Source organism: Condylura cristata, unplaced genomic scaffold, assembly GCF_000260355.1.
Source record: "Condylura cristata isolate star-nosed mole 26May11 unplaced genomic scaffold, ConCri1.0 scaffold00004, whole genome shotgun sequence".
Lineage (NCBI taxonomy): Eukaryota > Metazoa > Chordata > Mammalia > Eulipotyphla > Talpidae > Condylura > Condylura cristata.
In genome coordinates, this window is record NW_004567105.1 from 24,584,357 (window position 1) to 24,610,748 (window position 26,392).

The window sequence follows — 26,392 nt, forward strand, 5'->3', positions numbered from 1 at the left end:
TAAAACTACTAAAAATTTCAAAAAAATTTCAAGATATATGATCTATAATTTCACTGTAAAAAGTACTAAAATCAAGTGATAAATAAAATAGGTTAACAATCTATAAAATATGCTGGATCTAATGTTCTTTCCCATGGATTGATGCTTATGAAATATGAAATGCCTCCTATGGTTATTCTGTATGGGAGATTTTAATGATCACTATATCTACAACAGTTATCAGAATTTCATGGTTCTCTAAAATCAGCAGCTACATTTAGAAGATATTAAAGCAGCATGTAGCTCATAAAGTACTTTGCATATAACTTTTTTCATTAAAATATGAAAGGCTTGTTTTATGAATTTTCACATGCTGACTAACTGGATATGCTGGAAAAGAAAACACAAAATGAATAAGGAATTATCTTTATTAGGTAATATTGAACATTCGGCCTTCCTTCGAACTCAATGGGAAAAGTGATTTCATAGACCACATTTTTTTTTTCCAGATTAGATTACTATTTCAAAGTATTAGTCAAGTGAAGTGAGGAAATGACATATTATATATTAATAAACAATATGTAATACTCTGGGCACATGATCACAAAGGCATTCCTAGTACAGGCCAAAATGTTCCATGATTGTCAAGTACAAATTCTGATTCTCTGCTATGCATTTACAGACAGAGCATTACCAGCTTAGAATGAAATACTTCTTCAAATCATTCCATAAAAAAATTTTATTCTGTCTCTTGAAAATATAAATATGATTCTTTTTGTAATAGGTACCGATCATTTCTTGACTAGACTTAAAATCCTATGAAAGGGATAATTAAATTGTTTTATTTGCATAATGAAATGAAATAAGCAAATCATAACAGCGAGACATTAACTTTTCATATATATTATATTTGTCTGAAATTATCATTATTTAAACAGTCTAATGTTCTGCTATTTTAAGTAAGTTTTTCCTCATTTCTTTGAAAAAGTTTGATTTCATAAGTTGCAAAACTCATAGAACAATCTATGACTCTGATACATGTACCTATTATGTGAAAGATTTTTTTACTAGTGTTATTTCTAATATTAAAAGAAAATAAATCCAGGCTTTCCCCTGTGGCACAATGGGCTAAAACACCACATTATGAAACTTTCCTAAGCCACTGCAGCATGAATTTGATCCTGGGCCAGGATGCTGACCCATATGACACAGCAGACCTCTCCTGATCCGCCCACTGCTCCTCTCAGCAGTGTACTTTGTCAGTCTGCCTGTTCTGCTCCCCACTCTTTCTCTGGTGAATCCTTTCACCCACTACACCTCTGGCTTGTACCCCAGTTTTGTAAGCATAAATAAATAAAAAAAAAGAAAGAAAACAGTTTACAGTTTCCTATAACAGAACTTCAGTGCAAGGAATTCTTCTCTTTTGGACTTAGTACTAGTCATCAGGAACATTCAAATCCTGCACAAAGCACTTACTAAAAAATACTGAAGGTCAAAATTCCAGAAATATAAAGCAAAACAATCTTAACAAAATGTTATTTTCATATCTTAGATTAGCAAAATGCTAAATATAGACAACAAACAGTGGTTTCCAGGGTATAAGTAAAAATCGTTATTATTTTTAAAAAGAAATTATAATTTTTTATGTAAAAATGTATGTTTAAATGTTAACCTCAAAAAGCTAAAATGCAGAGTGAAAAGAAAACAACTAGAAATAATTTTAAATGTTGAAAGGAGAAAATGGTCTAGTAAAATTATGAAGTCTGTGGGAACAAAATAACCACCATTAGTAACATGATAGTAATAGAAACAGCCACTTTGGGGTCCAGCCCTGTGGTACAACAGATATATACACAGCCCTGAAATCATCCTGCTTGCATGGGTCTTAATCTCGGGCTGCCACCCCTAACTCTGTAACCTGGGGCAAATTGCTAAAGACCTGGCTTCAGATTTCTGACCAAAAATTGGGAATAAATAGGGATAAAGTTATAGAATTATAGTGAAAAGTACATGAAATTATATTTTTAAAAACTCATAAAAGGCTTGGCACATCAATAAACAAAGTATAGTATATTAATAAATATTCTATATTCCTCTATTATTCATCTGATTTAATCTCCCAGTTAATTTATGAAACAGGCATTGTTTTTCACAAATTTTATTTGCAAATAATATTTCACAAGTTAAGTAATTTATCCAGTCAATTTAATATATTTAATATATGCTCAAACTGTCTGAAATAGGCCTGTCTGAATGCAAAGTTTATGAGGCTCACTATCATATTATCTCTGTCTTGTTAACATAAATGTTTCCCTTTTGCTCTGGTCTTATCTTGGGCACAAAGGATCCTTTTACCACAAAAAATATATAGCAGCTCCTAATTTCTGTTTCTGGGTGAGCCTATTAGAGCTCTTCCTGCTAACATGGTAATTAAATAAGAAGTGTTATGACAAAAGAAAACAATCATAGAATGCCTTTACAGAGGGGTTTTAGGTTTCATCTTGTTCAGCTTTAATGAAGCCTTTAAGGTACAGAAAGGACTGTCTGGCTTTCAAATTACAGAAATCCTCAATAACTAAACCTTGTGATCAAAACACTGCCCATAAGTATTTCTAGAAACTGACATGCCTAAAGGAAATTTTCAAAACAATTTAAGAAGGATTCTTGTGAATTTTGTCAATAAAAATGCTAATGTCCAATCCTGAGTAAAAAATTGACCTTGTGTTATTGGGGTATGCTAGTACATGAGCACTGAGAAACCTGATCAAGATACATGAGACCTTTCCGATTCACACTCCTTACAACCTAGTGGGTGTCCACTACTATATCCAGTCTATTTCACCAATCCCTCCTTCCCTAACCTCAGCAGCATCTTGTGCTCTCCCCTGCCTTCCACATCACTTATCCACTCTGGAATCCTGCTGCTGCCAAGGCTCACAAACAACAGTGCCCGAGTGATTGGAATGGTGGGGATTGTGATTCCAGAGAAAGAAGTAGAGATGTGACTCTATTTCTCTTACATTCTAGAATTAGTTATATGTTCCACTGGCATACTGTGAGAGGAGAAGACCACTGCTGAGAGCACCGTGACACTAACCAAGATTAAAGTGCTGAGTGTGGCCCAATGTTGGCCAGAGGGAAGCTGCAGTGCAGAATCAAAGAATGACATCCCTGTACACGATGGTCCCTGAAACTTGACCTCCCCCTCACTTTTATTACCCCTCATTCTTATGGCCCTGGAAATATCATCTTTGCCCTTTAAATAAGTGACTGAACATTTTTTCTTCATGTTAATAAGCTGCATGAAACGAGTAAATTACAGTGAACCCAACACACAACACAGAAAAGCAATGGCTTTTCAGCACTGCACCTAAAAATAATATTTCCCTGAGATATCTGAACAGATTAATTTCTTTAAGTCTCTTATATCTCATCAGCAAACACACCAGGGATCACTGTTTAGCTGCAGTAATAGTTTCTGAATACTGTAGCCTAGAGAAATTTATATTGACACCATCGAGATGTTTATTCTACTAAGATGATTTTTGGGGATGATAAAATCCTATCAGCTGGAAAAGCAACACAGTTTCAAAGTCTAATCAGTTTTCAACTGATTCAAATATTCAATTATTGGGCAGAGTTAATCTAATATGTGAATATGGAATTAAACATGGTCAAAGAAAATTTTTATTCTTTATAAATTACTGGTTTAGCAAATGACATGTCCCTTTTTTATTTCTTTAAGGTCCAAATATTTCCTTAACTCAATGGGTGCTGAATAAACTGTTTTTTTATACAATATTCTAGAACCCCATAAAATAATTCTAGAACCCCTATATAAATATAGACAGATAGATATAGATATATACAACTGAAAATGGTGAAAGAATGCATCTTTTTCCAGGCACAGCTCTCACTAGAACGTATTACAACTCATGATACACTATTAATTTCAGTAACACACAAAATTCCACATTCTTAGAACACCCTACAGAAGAATAGAAAGGTCTGAGACACTCAGAAATTCCAAGGATATAAGAAAGAATATTTCTAAATACTTTTATTCTAACCTATTCAAAAAAGAACCGTAAGGAATTTAACATGTTACTAATTATAATATTAATATCTTTACACATGTTATTTTGTTATTCAAAGTAGAGAAGCCCTCCTTTCCAAGCAAGGGGACTGAAGTTTTAAGAATTAAACTTAACTTTTCAAGTGACAGACTCAAGATTTGAATCCAATCTTGCTTTTCTATAACAGATGGTTTTGAATCCTATGCTAGAATCTGGGTCATGCCACCAAATAACTTCATTTGAGCTTTAGTACCTCATCTATAACATGGAAATAACATTAGCTCCTAATTGGGGTTCTCAAGCTCAGCACCACTGATATGAGCCAGATAATTCTTTGCTGAGCAGGAAAGTCCTGCATACAGGGACATTCAACAGCAGCCCCAAGCTCGGCCTATTATCTGTCAATATATCAGGACCTACAGTGATGAGAATCCAAAATGGTTCCAGACATTTTCCAAGAACTCCTGGGTAGTAAAATTACTCTGGTTGAGAGTTGCTGATCTAATTTAAAGAATAATGCTGAAAAGACCATAGATTCATACACACAAGGAGTGTCAAAGAATATTTAACATTACATATGATGGAGATGGCAATGAAGAAGAAATACACTTGCAACTGAGTAAATTTTAGTTGTGTTTTATTCAGGCCTGTTTGGGTAGATGTTACTGAAACAAAATCATGAGTTGATTAGACAGAAAAATAGAATTAAAGAGGAATGTAAGCTTCTAGTTTATAGGGCTATTTCAGGAAATTTTTCCATAATCCTTAATCTTTTTTATTTGGTAAAAATGTTTTAACTACAAGATTGCATGTTAAACTGACATATCAATATTTACTTTCTATAATGTTAGTATAATCAGTATAGAACCAATTCCATATATAAAAATTTATGTCCAGATTTGAATGGATAGAGCATCCATATTTTAAAAGAATATTATAAGTACTGTGTTTTTTTTAATCAGGCTAATTAACCTTGAAATGAATTTATACTTGAGAACATTCAGTCACAGATTAAAACTTTTACTAATGAATCTTCAAACTGTGTTTAACATGTTGAAATTATAAATGAAATTAAACTATAAAATATATCTTACCTAAAGTCTTAACAGGGTCAGAGTAATCAGAGTCAGTAAATTGTCCCATGACATTTGTGGCTCTAAATTTAAATCTAATAATTAAAAAAAAAAATTACTTACACATGACTTTTTTTTTTTTACACAAAATAAGACATAGCTACGAAAAATGTACATTTAATTTAAGAGAAAATGAGCTTCGAACAGGTAAGCCTGGAATTCAATTACTGTCAGAACAAATGTATACCATTATCCCACCCATGGACCTCTTGAACTTCATGAAAAGAGTGACTAAATTTCATTTAGACCCATGAATAGTCAACAAATTAAAGCAAACCCCTTCCTTGTTTGAATGAAGTGGTTTAATGTTATGTGAAAGCACAGTATAAAAAACACATTTTATAAAGATAAAGCACTGTGAATGCTATACCTCAATCACTTTTGAAAATACCAGACTTAAAAGGATCACATAGAACTAATCTTGTTCACTGACATATAAACAAATTCAGAACAAAGTTTCTTAATTTTATGTGCACCATTGAATTTACTCTTAAGCATTTATTGCATGAAATAGACATTGCAAACCGGGAATCAGTCTTAAAAAATCACTGGGTGAATCTACCACTCAAAGACTAGACATTTAAAAATATAACACCAATTTATATTAAGAAATTGCAAAATATAATTTAATCTACCATTCTCAAATTATGTGTTTACTGATTATATGAAGAATTTTTTTTGGTTTAAAACAAGTTACAAAATAATAGTTGAATAAGTACTAAATTTTGTGGTATATAATTTTTATCCCTGTCTCATATATGATAATTACATCTCAAGCTTTGTCTTAATAACCACATTAATTGTACTGTATAAGAGACACTGGAACATTCTTTTCTCAACTACTCTGACTTTTCTAAGGCTAATTTGGTCTGGGATATTTATAAAGAATTTGATAACACTTTAGTGACAAAATGAAACTAGCTAGATTTTTAAATTTTAGTAAAAATTTTTTCTTAATAAGTACTTTTTAAATGTAGCCTTTGGCAAAAAAATAATATAGTAAATTTAATCAGAAGATACTTAGTGCTATAAAAAAGAGAGAATTATATCTAGGATTAAGTAAACTGAAGCCATTATTTAACTAAAAGAGTAGGACAGTGTTTCTAGAAATTGATATTAACAAACATTAAAATTAATGAGTGAAAAACTGCAAAATATTAGATGTTAGTCACATTCTTTGTACTCTACAGAAAGAATTAAATTCTCCTACCTATGTTCTCCATTGCAGGTTTTTTTTTTTTTTTCATATTATCCTTATTTCACTTACATCAAATCATAATCACATGAGGTTTCTCATAAAACTGTATGTTTGGGAACTGTAAGGTAATGTTTTGCTGGTCTTTACATTTCTAGTGCCTAAAAGATTATTTCAAGATGCAACCTAGTGCTAACTGAAAAAACAAAAGGAAGGGAAGAGGGAAAAGTAGTCTACTAGCTTGCTACCACAATACACGGGAGGCACAAACTCTACTTACAAGTATTGCTTTTTTGGTTTCAGAGGTCCATTGCAAAATTTGTCTTCATTGCCAGGAATCATACATGCATTATCAGCACCTATAATGTAGATTTCTTCATTGCCACTGAACTTGGGTTTTCCTTCTGTACATGGGGGGTTAGGAAAGCCTTCATTTGTAAAATATGGTCTTGGTTTATGAAAATACGCATCATACCACTTTGTTATATTTCCATCATGCTGGGCTATATTCAGAAAAGAAGAATGATCACAAGCAATTTATGAATGTATGTTTACATTTATAAAATGAGTTTCTGTAATTACATGAAGCAAATTAGAGATGTAGCATCTGTTACTCTATGAATAGAGATAATTCAGCTGATCTACCTGGGTAAACAGGGACTCTATCCTTTGTTATCACACACAAATCTATATTTATTATTGTAAGGGATAAGTTTTCTGACAGGGAGAAAATATCCCTAGGTCAAGGGTCAATCCCTTGCTCACCTTCTCAAAAGAAGCTATCAAGACTCCATCTTGTCAAAATCAAAACAATCCTACTATCAAATAAAATAAATCACACATTTTAACTATGCCTCTTAGGTAAAATATATCAATGCATAGACAGATGATTAATGTAGTTAATAATTATAACTAACAATCTATTAGTCTCAAGAATTCTGTGATAATTGGGAGTTAACTTCCTATTACCAATTTTGAGCTGAAATTTTTTATTCCTCAGTTTACACTTCACAAGTTAATAAGATACGTTGACATGAGATGATACCTCCTGCTTCTGCCACAAGCACTTGTACATTTTTAATTGGCCCATGATCATCACTATAGTAACATATTGGCATTCGGATTGTAATCGTTGTTGAAGTCACAAGCAATTTCCCTGTGGCATCATAAATAGGGGTTGGTTTAGTTTTCGGTCGTGCTGGAGCTGAAAGAAGAAATATCATTATGGTTGATTTTTATGAAGAGAAAAAATGTATTTTTAATTATCATTCTATGCAAGTAATTTACAGATAAAGTAGTGACAACCATAAATAACAAATGAAACAGAGCTTTGGTTGGATACAGTGAATATTTAGGAATCATCTTCTGATGGTATAATGGCTGAGACTTGAGACTTGCTTGAGACTAATGAGGTCCACATATGACTTTTTGGCAATTGAATCCTTTTCACATATTAAAGAAGTTCAAGTTTTACATACTATCATATAAAATTTTCGTGAATGAATTGTTATACTAATTTTTGAGGAAGTTGTGTTTTCTTTTTGTCTCTTTTGTTCATTTACGAATCTGTCGTTATACCAGTAAATTCACCTATATTAGGATCCATGATAACAAGCATCTGAATCATAGCCTCCCACATTTTTGGTATGTTGACATAATAGCATGAAATATGTAAAGTCCGGCACCTTGAACACTTCTTACTGATTTTTAAATGGGCTATATTTTGCATATATTTTGTATTCTAATGGTCCCTCATATTGTTCTTTTCACTTTAAATATAACTTGTTTAAGTTTTTCCAGGCTATTAATTATAGGACTACTCATTCTTTTTCATGACTATGTTGTATATTTTGATGTGATTGCTCATATTTATTCATTTACTGATTCACCTAGTGATGTGAATTTACTTTTCCTTTAGGTTAAAATATTTGCTGCAATAATCAGCCTTACACATTTAGACTTATTTACTCACTATTTTATTTCTATAAAATAGATTTTCAAGAGCAAACATCTGGAACAAAAGATATATGTATTTTTAATTTAAATAGATATTGTCATAATAATTTCTAGAATGTCATGATAACTCCTATTTTATTGTCAGGGAGTACAGTTATTACTCAAAATCAAAATTTGTAGAAGCTCTGCCTGTTTCATTTTACAGTTATATTACATTATTTATTTGAGCACCAGTAATTTCCTTAATTAGAATTCCATTTCATAGCTATTAAATATTATTAAAGGGCCTCCATATGTTATAAATTTGGCAATGTCACTTCCATTTTATAGTTGAAAAGATGGCCTTATGTCACATAGCTTTTCAAGGGAAATATCAAGAGTTGAGCCAAATCTTTTTGACTCGTTCCTTTAGCTCACACCACTGAGATGTAAAGGTTATCATGACATTAGATGTATAGGAAATATACTGTTGGATATTTGTGAAGAATAAAGGGAACAAGAAGAAATGATGAGGTCCTTACAATATAAGTCACAGGTCTGACCCCTGTGAAAGGAGAGAAGGAAAGAAGGATTCAAGAGGAAGAGACTCAGGTTTCAGGGAGTTCTGAGAAACTCTAATCTATGCTACTAGAGTGTCCCCCCCCCAAAAGTTTCCAGTTAGAGGGGACTAGGATAGGATATTAATATCCAATGGTATTATTTGTCAAAAGTACATTTAATGAGGCATATCACTACTCTGTATCACAAATAAAACCATGCCTATAACAGGAAGAAAAATAATTTCCCTAAGTCTATACCACTGTCATCAATACTCATTTATCTTCTCTTGATAAGTGCACCTGAGTTTATCTGTCCTCTCCAAGGACTGGAAAGTGATACTTAATCATCATTACTTGGAAAGGAGCAAGCCAAAGCGTCAAGTGGGAAATCTTACTACAGTATTAATATATTGTTACCTGTGTACCTACATGTCTGCCATTGAATAAGAGAAATTAAAATATGACATGTTCTTGATTAAATCATCATATAAGATTTTTTGATGTCTATGTTTTTGTACCACTGAAGTATATACTTTATCAATTTAAAGCAAATAATTAATACTTGTAAATAGTATTACAATGTTGTAAACAACCCATTAATGAAAAGTTAACATGTCAGGGAATACAGTTATCGCTCCAAATCAAAATTTGTAGAAGCTCTGCCTGTTTCATTTCAGCAACATCTTACAATGATTATTTATTAGCCTTAATAGCACTAATTTATAGACACTATTCTAACAGTTGCTCAAAAATGATCTTTTTTTTAATTCCATACAACAACATTCACTCTATTTTACAGGTGGATAAAGATTATGAAGTTTAGCCAAAGTCAAACAGATTTGAAGTCTCCAATCCAGGACTAAATCTCAGCCGTCAGACCAGAGTCAGCCTAGATCTGGTACATTTAAACACCCTGGTCTGTGATCTTCACAAAGACTGAGAAAAGTTACTTTTGTTATAGTCCACTGAGAAGCACTGCACTATAGTCAGTGTTTTTTTCGTTAAACCTCTCTATAGAATTTATAACAGATTTTTTTTTGAGAGATGGCACAATTTCTTGGATCTTTTCAGTCTTTGGGAGAAAAGGTAACTCGAATGTCTAAATGCTGCTAAAATCTTCTATTATTTTTAAAAGCAGAAATAATTAGTTAAACACTGTGATCAAACTTTTCCTACCTATTTAATGACATAAAGTTATATAGTGATAAAAACAAAACCAATTCATTCAGATGCTAGCATATAACTTTGTTTTTTATTAGTAGGTAATAAAAAATAACAATACCGTTTTGTTTTTTTATGGATTTTATTGGGGAGTATACTAAAGGAACTCTGAATTTAGTTACATTTTATATGAAAACAAGTGCTAAAGTAATGAATTAATCTATTTTATAGTTATAATCATAAAGTTGAGTATATGGTAGATCAGTGAGTATTATTTGATTATGAAGAAAATGACTTTCCAGATCAATATCAAGCAAGGAATGTAAACAGAACTAGTTTAGTCATAGGTAATTTAAACAACAAACTTTCTTTTCAGTAAAATTTAGAAAATGAACTAAAATTTATCTAAGAAAGGTTTAAATTTAGAGGAAAACAAATATAAGGTAAATAGCTGTTGGGCACTGTCTTTAACACAATAATTTGCATCATTAAGGTGTTTTAATTTTAGTTTTGATAAGTAGACATCATGCATTTATCTGTATATGCATCATTTAAGAACTTGACTACTCCTTAATTCTATAATAGAATACAAAATGTAATTATTATTTGACAAGACAACAAATGGGAAGGAAGCTCATGCATGTACCTTTAATATCCATTGTTATTCTCATCTGAACCTTTGGCCCTGCACCAGCACTGTTGATTGCATAAACCTAAAACAAAGAAACATCTGTTGCTCTTTTCATGTTATTGCTCACAGGTTTATAAAACTGACTATATTACATGTAATTTTAAAATAATCTTACTATTAGAAACCATTGCTTACAGAGTCTATTATATTTATCTTTTACTCACTTAAATGAATGTAATACAGAAGGAAGAGCATTAGAAAAAGTAGTTCTTGACACTAACTTATACTAAGTCTTGAGAACAAAGGCTTAGTGACCTAAACAGTCTTGCTGAGGCCAAGAAAGGCCTGTGGCTTCAATTTGAACCCAAAGAAGAACAGAGAAGAAAAACCACTATGTCTAAACTCTCATCTACTCCAACATCTGTTCCTTCTCTCTGTAGTGAGGTAACTCTGGACTTTCTTTAAATTCATATTCAAGATTCTCTTTTTTCCCTTTGAGATGAAATCCTATTCCTTCAACCTCCCAGTTTTCCTGTATTAAATCATCCCCCTGAAAGTTGGCCTTTATGCCCTTCTTCACCCCTGCCCCAAAGTATCTGATGCTATAACCTGCATAATGTAGCATATACACATAAAACATTTCTGTTTGTGTATACAGAGGGTGATTTACACAAATGTAAAACCTTTCAATTAGCTTTGTGTTCAGAAAACTGTAGACACAGAATCTTCTTTTACTCACCTTATCTTGCTGTTTAAAATAAGGACTGTTCTTGGCCAACTTCATTGTACATGACAATTCATAATATAATAGTTTACTGAAGTTAACTAACATTATGTATTAGAGGCAATCCTCCATGCAATAGATGTTTTAGAATTGTTTTGACAAAATTAAAATTACAAATATAGATATATTTGTGATAAATTGAGTAAATAAGTTTATTAAACATTGTTTAAAAATATAGAGGAAATGTTCATTAGTGTGCAAATTTTAAAAGGAAATATATAAAATGAAAAGTGATGTTACAAAATACTGATTTTTATTTCTTTACAGTATAAGTAAACAGGTGAGATAATAAATAACAAAGTTGGGAGTGCTTCTTAAATTGTAATATGGAAAGAAGTCACTTGCAAACTCCATTAAAAGAAGATGTATTGGGTTTAAGTTGTTTGGAAGAGGTTGCTAAAGTTATAAGTTTCTACTAAATTCCCAGATGTTGATGCTATCAATTGTACTTTGTGATGCATTTATTTATTTTCTTAACTTATGAATTAGTAGGTTTTATTCCCATTTTCTCTATTTTATAAAGCCAAAATGGATAGTATACTCACTAAGTACCATAACTATTAATTTTAATCCTCAAAAAAAATTCCTACTAAGAGACCTGCTAATTTTATTACTAATTGTCTGGATAAGGAAACGGAGGTGTATTTTTTTAGTTAACATCCTGGTCAGAAGATAGCAGAACAAGGATTTGAATCATAATCTTAACCATCAACTTTCCAACAGAGCTTTCAAATTCATTGTCCACTGAATGGTATGTGAACAAGAATACAGCATGAAAGATTATAAAGTATAAAGTAAATAAGAGAAGGAATGATTACCTACATATTGATATAGTTGTGTGTGTGTGTGTGTGTGTGTGTATGGGTTGACAGTGTTCTGAAAGTTGAAGGTTCAGATTGAATTCTACATTGCTTAAAAGATGCACTTTTCTGAATCAAATAAGTCCAATTGAAAATTTCAAGGTAGACTACAAATATGGTAACATAATTAAATATAGCTTGTATATAAGTATGTATGTGTGAGGACTCACACATGCCTTTACTTCTCAAAAGAGATCATTTTGAGGTGAGATATAAAATGCTATTAGCTTTTAGCAATCATGGTGGGAACCATATAAATTGCAATCAGGTAAATTGTTATTTCTGCCCTTTGCCTTTGAAATGCTTTCCCATATTCTAATTCTAATCATGCAAAAGCAGTTTTCCTTTAGGTGAAATTATCTCTTTAGATATCATTGCTTTTTTATTTTGAATATGTTTTATATTTATCATCTATGCACTGCTTTATATTATTCTTGTACAAACTTTGTTATATGCATATTTGGTAGAATTTGCTGTTATAGAATAAGAAATAGGCAATTTCACTTCTTTAAATTTATATTCTATTGACACATCTTAATCTACCTACCAACCATACATACCAATATGGAAGTGTATGATGTGCACACTCTGCATTATTTTTAATGCGGTTTGTAAGTTCACCTTGTAAGATAAGTGAATAATGAAAAGTTATGAATGCTTACACTGATATTGTATGTATGTCCACCTTTTAGTCCTTCTAACATTGCAATGACAGATGTGTCTGTTTTCTGGATAATACTGAGATTGTGAATCCGGACAGCAGTAGGATCATCTGCTTGGCACACCAAAGCTTGATAGACTTGGATATTTCCATTTGGTTGAGAAGGAGGAAGGAATGTTAACTGAAATTTTGTAACTTCATCTGGTATCTTCTGAAATGTCATATTGTTAGGTGGATCCTTAGGGACTAAAATGAAGTATTAAGCAATTAAAATTTTTAAATGTTAGTTTTGATATCCATAGGACATTTGCTTCACGTATGTGTTTATAAACAGTATTCTGCAGATCATTAAAACCATAAAAATATAGAGATAAGCAAAATGACTGGTGGATTATAGAGTCATTGATATTTACTGGTCACAGAAGCTATAATGGTAGCTAGCTTGTTAACTTATTTATTTATTTAATCTTTTACATTCATTTATTTTTATGAACAATACAATTCTATGATTCTCAATTTAAAACTAATAAACTCACAGGAAGTTGCAAAATCACAAATACTATTACCTTTCCCCAGATTAGTATCAAACATGGAAACTAATATCTTATGTAGTTTAATATCAAACCTGGAAACTGACATTGATATATGGAATAAAATTGCAAGTTAACTGTACCAGAGATCTTAGTAAGCATTTTTTAAAAAGAGATTATTTATGCTTACACAACTGAGGTATAGACCAGAGGTGCAGGGGTGATGAGAGAATTCACCAGAGACAGAGTGGGGAGCAGAACAGGCAGATTAACGAAGTACACAGCTGAGAGCAGTAGAAGGCGGGTCAGGAGAGGTCTGCTGTGCCATGTGGGTCAGCTCCCTAGCTGGAGATCAAACTGGTGCTGCAGTGGCTTTGGAGAGCTTCATAATGTGGTGCTTCAACCCGTTGCACCACCAGAGAAAGCCCCAATCAGCATTTTTAAAAATGTGTATATGTACTTGTATATACAACCACTTGCAATTTTATTCCATATATATGCCACCCCTATCAGGAACAAGGTAAAAATATGATTCCATCACCAAAAAGGAACATTCTCCTGCTATCCTCTAGTTTTGCACACCATGGCTCTCCTCAACACTAATTATTCTCCGACACCATTGCTTTGTTATTCAGAAAGCAATGACCCACATATGTGACCCACATATTATGACCATGAGGTATTAGAGTTGTTGTATGCTATGAAAAGCTTATTCTGTTTTACTATTTAGTTATGTTCTATTTTATACATGTACCAGAGTTTATCTAATTACAGAAAATTATTTGGGCTATTTCTAGTCTATATTTCATAAATAAAAATTAGTCCAATGTATAACTGAATATAAACAAATTATCAAGATGGGAAATATTCCTGACGATAAAATTATTTTATACACCTACGAACTAGTTGTTGTTGTACTGTATAATTAGTGTTTCTTAAAAAAAAAAATGGCTTACTGAAAGGATGTATCGATTTTGATCAAATTTGAAATGAATATATTTCTATACTAAATAATGTTTCTAAAGAAAGGTTTTTAATATTTGACTGTCAATAGTTCAGAAGCTTTTTTATTTTCTTATAAACATCTTTATAAATAGTATTCTGTCACACGCAAAAAAATTAATAACAATGAGGTGGGAAATGTAGATAGCATATTACCTTTTATTTTATGACCATACCTTTAAGATAGCAGAGTATATAAAATAATGAAACATTAGCTAAAAACTATTTTTACCTCCTAGACTTACCTTGTAGGGAGCAACAAATAAACTATAGCAACATATCCCTTCATGTGCTCTTTCCAAAGATATATCTGGTGGCAAAGAACATCAGGAGTCTGAAGGAGGATAGGGCAAGCAAATTCTGGGAGTTGACTTTCCACATTTAATTCTTATTGGTTGCAATCTTACTATTCATTCAGGCCCTGTTCATAATAACTTGAGGAAATCTGTATGATCCTGATATTTTTCAAATACATTATATTTATATGAGAAAGAGCACTTAACTATGTAAAAAATAGATATGACAAACATAATCATGGTTCTAATTGTGCATTACACTTAATTTAATAGATCAGAATTGTTTTTTAAAGTGCATTTATATCACATAATAGGAATATTTAACATTGGTTTTTGAAAAAATGTTACTGACTATATTATAAAAGTCATCTGTTACGCAAGATTAATCTATTTCTGAAAAAAATAGTGTTTAAATAAATGAAAAAAAAAGTATCATTGGTTACCTTACTATGAACTGACTAGTATTGCATTTTCAAGGGTTGATTATTTTAATTAAATTCACTTTGCTTCAGCAATGCCAATAGAACGTTTCCTATTGTTAATCAGTAAATCATTTAATTTTATATTTATTTATATGTTAACATATATGTCTCATAATGTGGGTCCTTTTTAGAATGAGGCATGAGAAACACTAAAAAGACAAGGAATTTTTAGTCAAATTTTAGCAATGATGAAAATACATCTTACCTGATTCTAAAGTCGTAACAATCACCTCAGCACTGGACTTTCCTTCAACATATGCAGCACTAATGTTTCCAATAAATGCAGTGATCACAACAGAATATCTTGTGAATATTTTTAAATCTTTAATTTCTATGGTTTTATTTTCTTCATTTGACTTGGTTAAGGATATATTAAGTTCATCACTATCTACCTATAGGAAAGAATTTCTAACAGTGAAAGGAAGCAGAATTTGATATCTAAATCACAGAAGAATAATAATATAAACTACACGTGGTCTACTCATCCATCATGATTATATTATTATGTTATATACAATCAGATTGTTGTTGGAAATCTAAAGAGCTACTTGAACAATTTAGTAAACAGCAATTATTTTAACAATTGAAGTAGGAGAAGAAAACCCAAGTCAGTCAACTCACTATATGAACAAACAAAAATCATGAAATTCCCATTTCTACTTTTCTTAAGAGATAATATTATTTATTTTTTTGGTACTGAACCAACAAGGTTTCAAACACAATGTATTCACTTAACAGCTCCAGCTGCATTTGACAAATCACTTTGTTTCTCACTTTATGTGTCTGTAAAATTGGGATGATAACATTTGTTATAAAGTGTTTTTTGAGATAATCTTCCAAGACAACAAAATCCCAGAACCAGATGGTTTCATTAGTGAGTTCTACTAAATCTTCAAAAATAAATTAATACCTAACCTTCTAAAAATTCTCCCCCCAAATTGAGAAATTGCAATGCTTCCAAAATTTTGTTTTGAAGCCAACATTACTTTGATACCAAACCAGATAAGGAAATTAGAAGTGAAGAAAATTAGAAACTAGTGTCACTGATGAATGCAGATGGAAAAAGTCAGTGAAATCTTAGTAAAATGTATTCAGTTATGCATTAAAAGATACATGCATCAAGACCAAGTGGAATTTTTTCTATGTTCTCAGGATAGTTTTACATCTGACAATTGATCAATGAAGTTCACCACATCAGAAAGGAAAGATAAAAATCCTATAGCCATCTCAATGCGTGTAGTTAAGCATTTGTGAAAGTTAAGTATCATTTGTGATAAAAATTTTCAAAAAGGTAGGTAGACAGAACTTACCTTGATATATTAACGGTATATGTACTAACACATAGCCAATATACTTAATGATGAAAAACTAAAACCTTCCCCTAAGATCAGGTGTAAGAAAATGTCCACTTTTACAATTACTATTCAAAGTTTTCAGAAATCTAAGCTAGAGTAGTTGGTCAACAGCATAGAAGGAATCCAGATTGGAAAAGAAGAATTAAAACTATCACTATTTGTAGAAGATGTGGTAACATAGCCTAAACTAATATAAAAAAAAAACTCAGTTTAGTAGAGTGGCAGATTACAAAATTAGTATGAAAATCATTTGTATTCCTATCCACAGGCAATAAACTAGAAGAGAAAAACTGTCCCATTTACTATTACATTAAAAATCATTAGGGCCCTCCCTGGTGGCGCAGCGGGTTAAAGCACAGCACTGAGAATCTGAAGCCACTTCCGCATGAGTTCGATTCCCGCCTGCCGCCTGCCCCGGAGGAGACCACATGGCGAGCCAGACCTCTCCTGACCCGCCCGCTGCTTCCCTCAGCAGTGTACTTCGTCGATCTGCCTGTTCTGCTCCCCACTCTGTCTCTGGTGAAGCCTCTCACCGCCCCTGAGCCTCTGGCCTGTACCCCAGTTCTGTATGAATAAATAAATAAATCTTTAAAAAAAATAATTAAATGAGTCGGAATAAACTTAAATGAGTTGACTATTCTCTATAATGAAAATGAGAAGACATTATTCATAGACAATAGAAAAAAACATTAAAAATGGAAAAATATTACCTGATCAAATAATAGAAAAATTAGTTTGGTTAAAATGACTATCTTACCCAAAGGGGGAAAAATAGATTCAAAACAATCACTATTACAGTTTCAATGGCATCTTTCAAGGCAATACAAATATGATTCTATATAGAATCATAAAAGATTCTGAATAATCAAAAAATCCAACAAAAAAGAAGATTGGAGGCATCATTCACTCTTCCAGACATCAAATATACTGCAAAGACATAGTAATCAAAACATCATGATGCTAGAATAAAAATAGATGCACAAATCAATGGCATAAAGTTGAGAGTCCAGAAAATAAATCGACACTCATTCAGATAGTTAATCTCCACAAAGGAGCCAACAGTATATAACACAGAAATGAAAGTCTCTTCCCAAATGACTTTGGGAAACGATAGTTTTCAAAAGAATGAAACTAGACTGCTTTCTCATATCACCACAAAAATTTAATTCCAAATGGATCAAGGATTTGGATGTAAGACTTAAAACTATAAAATACATAGAATTACAGGCAATTACCCCTCTATCACATTGGTTTATGGAATTTCTTTGTGGTCTGGACTAACAGCAATGGAAATGAATGCAGAAATAGAAAGATGGGATATCTCAAACTAAAACTACAGGGTCAGGGGAGAGAATGAGAGTGAGAGAGCTAGCAAGTGAAAGTGAAGGAGGAAGGAGAGAAAGAGAGAGGTCACTAAGAAAGCAGGAGGCCAAGAAGACAATTGAGATAACAATCTGCATTATTTACACTGCTGGGCACCCTGGTTTAGGTGAAAGTCTTGACTCTCAAGTTTAGTTTTCTTCTATCTGGATAACTCTTCAATTTGGTCTCTTCAGTGGCATTGTATGTAAATGTTATTCTCTGGGATACTATCCTTTTACACTCTATGTTATATAGCTAACTTCGCCTGCCCCATCATTTCAATTATTGTCTAAATACCAACACTACCCAAATCTGCAAATCCAGAATTTCTCTCCTGCTTTCTTTATCCATATATAATACTACTGATTGAGTATCTTCACCTGTAGGACTCTCAAGCATCTTAAACTCTATATTTAGTACTGAATTTATCAGTTTTCTCAACAAATCAATTCTTTCTCACAACTTTCCAAATTGTATGTCAGACAGTCCTCCCAATTCTTCCCTTCTCTCATCACTTACTTACGGACACTGAGACAGAGACAGGCTAAGTAAGTAGTGTAAGATCTAGTAGAGCTAAGATTATATTTCAAACAGCCTGGTTGCAAAACCTGTATTCTTAACCATACTCTATCTGGTCATTTTTATACATGTTCAGATATGCCATACCGATTTGATGTCTACCAGGTAGAATGTTGGTCCAGTAATGACAGCAGGTTCACTCCAGCTGATGTTGATGCTAAAAGGTGATGTTGCCACCACATATACATTTTCAGGAGGACCATCAGGAGCTATAAAAAAAAAATTACCTTGTTAAATTAAATAAAAATTGGACTAGAATTGAGATGTTTCTGAACAGACAAAACCACTGACACCAAAGAAACACAACTATGTTTACCTTATTTCGTGAACATAAGCAATTTGGGTTATATCTTGTATTTGCCTCTTACAATCAGAGTAACTTAAGTCACCTTCCTAAAGGTGGCATGAGATGATCGCTTAACTATGCCCAGCTCTCTGGAACACTCCATCATAATAACCAATTATTGTAAATATTAAACTGCTTAGCTCATTTTTACTTTATTAGGCATCTCTAATGTCATGCCCCTTTGCTTTATATCAGTACTTAGAAACTCCCAGTTTGAGAATTTTTCTTACATGCACAACAAACTCTTACTAGCTACTGATTTGGTGGATTTAATTTTACTATTTCAGATTGTTTATACTCTGTGCATCTGAGTTACTATTTGTTACAGTACAAAAAATTTTAAGAAATAGTCATAATGAATTAATTAAATTATTGCCTATATCAAGATACTGGCAAAATCAAAAGATGTAATTCTTTGCAAAAATAAATACTATATATAAAGAACTCCCACATGAAAAATTATTGATCATAAATACATGATTTTAAACTCAAAACAATATTTTTTTAAAAAGCATTACTATTGATAAAAGGAATAGTCTTGAATAAATATTTTTATTTTAAAACAGTCTTACAGAGATTTTTTTTTTAAATTTATTTATTTGTACATACAGAACTGGGGTACAGGCCAGAGACTCAGGGGCAGAGAGAGACTTCACCAGAGACAGAGTGGGGAGCAGAACAGGCAGATCAACACTGCTGAGGGGAGCAGTGAGCGGGTCAGGAGAGGTCTGCCACGCCATGTGGTCTCCTCCGGGGGCAGGCGGGGATCGAACTCATGCGGAAGTGGCTTTAGCTTCTCAGTGCAGTGCTTTAACCCGCTGCGCCACCAGGGAGGGCCTTTACAGAGATTTTTAAAGAAAACTTTCAGAAACATATTTGATACAGAATTCTACAACTGATGTGAAAGAAACATATTCAAAATGTTTTGCCTTTTGATATAAAGTGGCTGATTTTATTGTTTTCACTAGAAAATAGGTTATACAAGTGATCTATTAGTACAAACATAAACATTTCTTGAATTCGCTATGATTCCAAATAAGTGCTTTAATGTTTGCTTTAATATTGTTTTGCTCATTAAGAGTGCAAAATATGATGTGATATTTTACAAAACTGACTACTAAATATCCTTTTGTGGAACTTTTCAATTTGAGAAACTTCATAGGAATTAGAAGTGTTTAGAGTATATTAAGCATTTAGTCACATTCATTATGAAGTAGACATTGACCTAGAAATACTGTCGTACACAACTTTGTCCTCCCATAATATTTAGTCAAGAATAGGGACATTATATATCAGGAGATAACATCCAGATATTTCTGATTGTTAGACCCACACGAGTGAACATTACAAAACAAATCATGACTCCATAGTTTCTGAGAGGTATAAGAAAGACAAAAATTTCTTCAAATATTTTATAAGGGCAACAAGATGTGAGATGTTGGTCTAGATCTCCATTTCCTCCTTGATGCATATTTTAATGTTTTAAAAAGAATTATACAAAACAGTGAAAGTGGCCAATTAAATGTTTGGTCATCAGTGTCAACACAATAATCCTTGGACTATTGCATAGTACAGATAAAGACTAATTAGAACTGTTAAGATTAGTGGTGGGTAGAAAGAGTTTCCAGAAGCTGAGGTTGGGGTGGGAAACTCCAACACACACTGTGGAGCTGTCAATGGCCCATCACTCCACCAGAGGCCTCAGAGAGTAGAGAGTGGAACTGTGTGGAGATTTTGCCACTGACTGAGGCATACAGGATAGCAGTGCCCCCCAACTGACTAGGTACCAAGAGAAAACCAGCTGTGAGCTGGGATGTGCTCTCCTTCCCACCCTCCTTGAGACTGATACTAACCTTAGGAAGGAAATTAACAGCACATAGAAAGCAGAGTCTCGGGTCTAGAACCCTAGAGGAAGGCTGCTGGTTGGTCTACACACATGAGCCCACATAAGCCCACACTACCACACCAGAACATTCACACCAGGGACCTGACTAAATAAAACCTAAGCCCAGCTCTTCATTCAGCGTCTGCAAGGTCAGGTCTCCAGATCCATGAAAGTCTGGAAAACAAATTCTCTAAAATCAGATTAAAAACATAGCAACATCTATTGGAAATGTAGAACAATGGCAAATCTCTAGTATGTAAAGCATGAAAATGGGCAAAATAAATACCACACATGGCAAGTGTTGGCAACAATGTGGAGAAAAATAGATGCACCAGCAAATAACCCAGCAAATCTACTCTAGGTGGCTATCTGAAGAATACAACCTGAAGGGTACTACTCCCATATTCACCACCTACTATTTACAGAAGCCAAGTTATAGGAATAAACTAAATTCATTAGAATAGAGGAGTGGATTAAGAAGATATGGTGTATATACACAATGGAATACTACTCAACTATAGAAATAGGTGAAATATCTCCATTGTAACAACATGGAACTGGGTGGAGTATGCTAAGTAAAATAAGTCTGAAGAAAAAAAGACAAATACCAGATAGTTTCATCATCTAATGAAATACAGAGAAACCAAACAAAGGCTCTGACGAAACTAAGCCAAAAACAAGCCCTAGAAATGTGACTATAGAATTAAGGCTATTGGGGAGGGGGGTGAGAGGGCGGACAGTATATAGAAGGGCCAATGGACTGTGGTGAAGGACTCTGGGTATCTTGATGGTGGATGGACTGTAGTAATAGACATCTGTGGAGGTGTTTCCCTACACCCCTGATTCATAAACAGTTTTGTAAACAAATGTCAGATAGATAGATGGTTGATAGAGAGACAGAAAGGCAGACAGAATATGGATGCCAAGCATATTATTCCTCCTCTTTTCTCTCTGATACTTACACAGTATACAGAACAATGACTCAGAGATGCAGTCCAAGACCAAGGAATGCATGGGGAGGGGATGCTCCAGGATTTAGAGACTTGATGAGTTTAGGTGTGCTGACAATGGTGATTACTCTGGCAATTAAGCCTGGAGATATCATAGAATCTCAGCACATACACACCCTGTGCATCCTGAGATCGTTAGTCTTATTGCTTTTAGCTATACGATTTTAACTTTATGTCTCAATTTTTTGCATAATTCATTTAGGTAATTACACATAATAACTGAGAGTTATAAGACATCTGCAACTAGCATAATGAATTGCTGTTGGGTACCCTCATAAAACAATGTACTCCGTATTCAAGTGTTAGCCTTTTCTTCTTTCCAAATTGGGTATTACTGAAAGCATTAGGCCTCCCTTCTTTTCAACAAATAGCAGCTTTGCTTTTACTTATTCAGTGTTAAATGAGGAGTGGATGGGCTTTGGGGTCAGGTACACTACTACTGATCATTATTACATGCTCTCCTGGAGAAAATGTTTTGGAAATTATAAGATGTTTTATAGGTTTCGCTCTGCTTTCTTCTGTCTATGTGAAAAGAATGGGCTAGAGGCTAAGTATAAATTTTTTAAGTATCCTTGATTATTTATGGTTTTGCATACTCTTTGTTCCAACTTTATAAGAACTATCATGGGAAGGAGTGATTTTATGACAGGTGACACATTCCTAGTGTTATAAAAAATATTTTAGGGTACTTTTCTATTTATACCTAGCACTTTTGAGGTGCTAAGGAAAGAGAAGAGTACCAAAGAGATAAAAATCATCAAACTTCTACTTTAGTGGAGGGAGACAAATAATATATAAATATAATAAAATATAGATAATTATAATATACAGAAGTTATATTCATGTTAGTAGGTAACATGCATCATGGACAAAAATGAAGCAGGACAATGAAAATTGAAAATGGTGTAGGGGCTATCATGTTAACTATGGTAGTCATGATTCACTGACAGGGTCTCTAAGCAGATGCCATTTTTTTTTTAAGATTTATTTATGTAAGCCATAGGTGCAGGGGCAGTGAGAGAATTCACCACAGACAGTGTGGAGAGCAGAACAGGCAGATCTACAAAGTACACTGCTGAGGGGAGCAGTGGGTTGGGCAGGAAAGGTCTGCCGCGCCACGTGGGTCAACTCCAGGGTGGGGATCGAACTCATGCTGAAGTGGCTTTAGCTTCTTAGTGCTGTGCTTTAACCCTCTGTACTACCATGGAGGGTACACAGATGCCATTTTTAACTAAGATTTGAAGGAGGCAAGAGAATATGGAAATGTTTAAAAAGTGTGCCGGGGTGAACAGCTAGCACAAAGGCAGAGGAAGGTATTTGCCTGCTGAGCTCTAGGTATATCAAAGAATCCAGTGAGGCTGGATCCAAGTAAGTCAGAATGAGTCAGGGTGGGGATAGATTGTGTAGGATCTTTTAGGTCATTGTTAAGGTCTTACAATTGCTATCAAGGACAAACAGACAAAAGTCATAGTTTATTATCATAAAAAAAGGATGGGACTTTCTAGATTTTGATGACTGGTTTTTAACTCATGCCAGAAAAAATGGGTCAAGAATAAACAGATAAAATAAAGGAAGATTATCTCCAGAATCTAGTTAATTCATGCACATTAAAAAGTACATAAACCGGGCTCTCCCTGGTAGTGCAATGGGTTAAAGCACTGCATTATGAAGCTCTTTGAAGCCACTGCAGCACGAGTTCAATTCCCAGCCAGGGAGCAGACCTCTCCTGACCCACCCACTGCTTCTCTCAGCAGTGTATTTCATAGATCTGCCTGTTCTGCTCCCCACTCTGTCTGTGGTGAATCTTCTCATCTACCACTCCTCTGGCCTGTACCCCAGTTCTGTATGCATAAATAAATAAATCTTTAAAAAAAAAATACACCAACCAATTCATTGGTTGGCAAGAATATTTGTTTAAGCCTAACTCCATCTAGCAGGAAATTAGGTGGTACTTTATGGTGGCTCAGATATGATGGACAGTTTATTGAGAGTTTTCTGTTGAGGTTTGTCCCTGACTATACTGATGATAGTTTAAGTCTAGAAATATTTCATGGGAAATATGTCTATGTATCTGTTCTGCAGTCTCAGCTGAGGACAAATCTAAAACCATTTCTAAGCAGAATGATGTTTTTCTTCAATTTTTGGACTTCATATAAAATGTCAACCCTGCAACCATTCATTTAACACTAGTAATCAAAAGCCCCATCAGAGATTAGAGGAAAATGGCATTAAAAGATCACTCATTATAGGTTAATTACTTTCACTACTAAATATTTTACATTCCATAACTTCTCAATCATTATAAAAGCAAGGTATTTAAGTCCTCACTGAGGACTTAACCTTGAACCTTTATTTTTAATATATACTTTTTATATCACTCTTCATTTTGGTACAATGTATGCCTTTTCATCTTGTTTGTAGTCCCCATGGAATTTCCACAACCAAGTCACTTATGTATCATCACCATAGCTCCTTGTGCTTTTCCCATCCCTGTTTTGATCCTCTGCTCCCTTGCAGAATGTCTCTGACTTGTAGTTGTCTATTGATTTTAATGTTTGCTTTATTACAATTACTTCCCTTTCCATCCCTCCCTCCCCGATTTTTTACATTCCTCCTGAAAGTAAAACCATCCAGTATTTTTTTTTTTTCTTTCTGACTCATATCACTGAGCACGATTTCTTCTGGCTCCATCCATATTGCTGCAAATGGAATAAATCTATTTTTTATTACTGAATAACATTCCACTGCTTTTCAAGATAATACTGGAAGGCCTAGCCAGGACAATAAGATAAGAAAAAGGTATACAAGAATACAGATAAGGAAAGAGGAAGTGAAACTATCACTATTTTAAGATAATATAATAATATACACATAGAACCCCAAAAAACACAGAAAAACCTATCAAAAAATTGACCAGTTTAATAAAGTAGCGGATATAAACCAAAATGCAAAAATCCATAGCCCTCCCACATATAATCAATCTGAAGAAGAAATCAAGAGAACTATTCTTGTTTAATTGAAACAAAAAAGATCAAACACTTGGGAATAAGCCTACCAAATGTATGAAGGACCTATACAAAGAAAAGTATAAAACATTGTTAAAAGAAAGAATAAGACACAAAAGAATATGGAAAGACATCCCTTGCTCATGGACTGGAAAAATTAACATTATTAAAATGGTGACCTTACCAAAAGCAATTTATACATTTGCTGAATTTTTTACAAGGTATCTTTCATTTTAAAAGAAGTAATAACTCTAAACATTTGCGTTTTCAGTAACTTGATGAAATTGCCTCTTTTATTATACAGTTGTTCCCTTTGTGAAAATTTTCCCTAAGAATATGTCATATCAATCTATATTCTTGAATATAATAGAATATGAATGCCTAAATTTAAGAAATAAAAACAATTATATACATAGTTGATATGTATATATTATATGTACATATACATGAATATATTTTATCTTTATAAAGCAATAACAGATGATCAATAACTTAAGAAAAATATTTAAAAATCCAGTGTTTTATAAAACAGCTTCTAATCATTTTAATGTTGTTCAAAGATTATAATATACTTATAAGTACAGATCATTTTCAAATGCCCTTTAAGGAGAAATACAAATTTATAATTATGAATGTCAATTACCAAAATAAAGTAAGTGGATGCTGGCAAAGCTACAGGGAGTTGAAAAGATGTCACTTTAGAAGCTTAGTTATGTACAGGCATCTTCGGGACACTTTGTTTATCTCCTCATAAGCTGTCAAATTCTGATTTAGGATTGTTTGTGAAATGAATCTAGCCAGTAATGGGTCAAGATATCACCATATCCTTTCTCTTATAAATCATAGCAATTTACTCAGTAGGAGTGATCTATCCTTATTCTCTCATTCCCCATAATCCAATCACTTCCTCTCATAAGCACTTTCCCCTGGTTTTCACAATAATGCATTTTCTGTAACTAACAACCATCATTTCCTGATTATCATGCTTCTATCCTTGCACAGGAATGTGGGTCTTATGTGGGTCAGGGTCATCTTTCCCATCCATCTGTGTCCCATGCTCAGTGTGCTAGCTGAAAGGTGAGTCTGGATAGACCATCATTTCACCTAGTCCATATAAAAGTTGAATACCCTCAAGTCTGTGCCACTTTGATTAAGAACCCTCAATTTCTGGTGTGCCTAATATGACACTTTCAGAATAAGCACATTCAAAGACTTATTAGCAACTTTGCCATCTGCACATTCCCATAAACCTAACAGAATAGTGGAAAATGTTTTATAAAATACTCTTTCTTAGCTTGCCATGCTATAATAATTTTCCTAGAAGAACAACATTAAATGCATGATTTTACAACTCACAACACAGAAAATATTGAACTCTGAACATGTGATTGAAATTGTCTGTACATCTATTTAAACTGATTTTCAGAGTATTTGACTTTTAAGATTTGGTTCAACAGATCACCAGATTCCAGGTTACTGTCACCACTAAATGAAGAAATCTATTCTATTTCAGTTATACAAGTACTAGAGGTCTTTGGGGCTATGATTTGGTTTTAACTCAGCAT

The 26,392-nt window shown here is 33.2% G+C and overlaps 1 protein-coding gene across 1 annotated transcript in view; it reads right to left on the reverse strand.

Annotated features, from left to right (window-relative positions):
* Positions 1-26,392, reverse strand: part of PTPRQ (protein tyrosine phosphatase, receptor type, Q) — a 156,842-nt gene that overhangs the window by 38,175 nt on the left and 92,275 nt on the right. The window contains exons 27-33 of the mRNA XM_004675857.1: positions 18,669-18,790; positions 15,491-15,677; positions 12,977-13,221; positions 10,686-10,752; positions 7,429-7,587; positions 6,664-6,886; positions 5,150-5,223 (exon numbers count right to left, since the gene is read on the reverse strand). Coding sequence (XP_004675914.1) covers positions 5,150-5,223; positions 6,664-6,886; positions 7,429-7,587; positions 10,686-10,752; positions 12,977-13,221; positions 15,491-15,677; positions 18,669-18,790 — 1,077 coding nt within the window. The remainder of the gene's footprint in view (positions 1-5,149; positions 5,224-6,663; positions 6,887-7,428; positions 7,588-10,685; positions 10,753-12,976; positions 13,222-15,490; positions 15,678-18,668; positions 18,791-26,392) is intronic.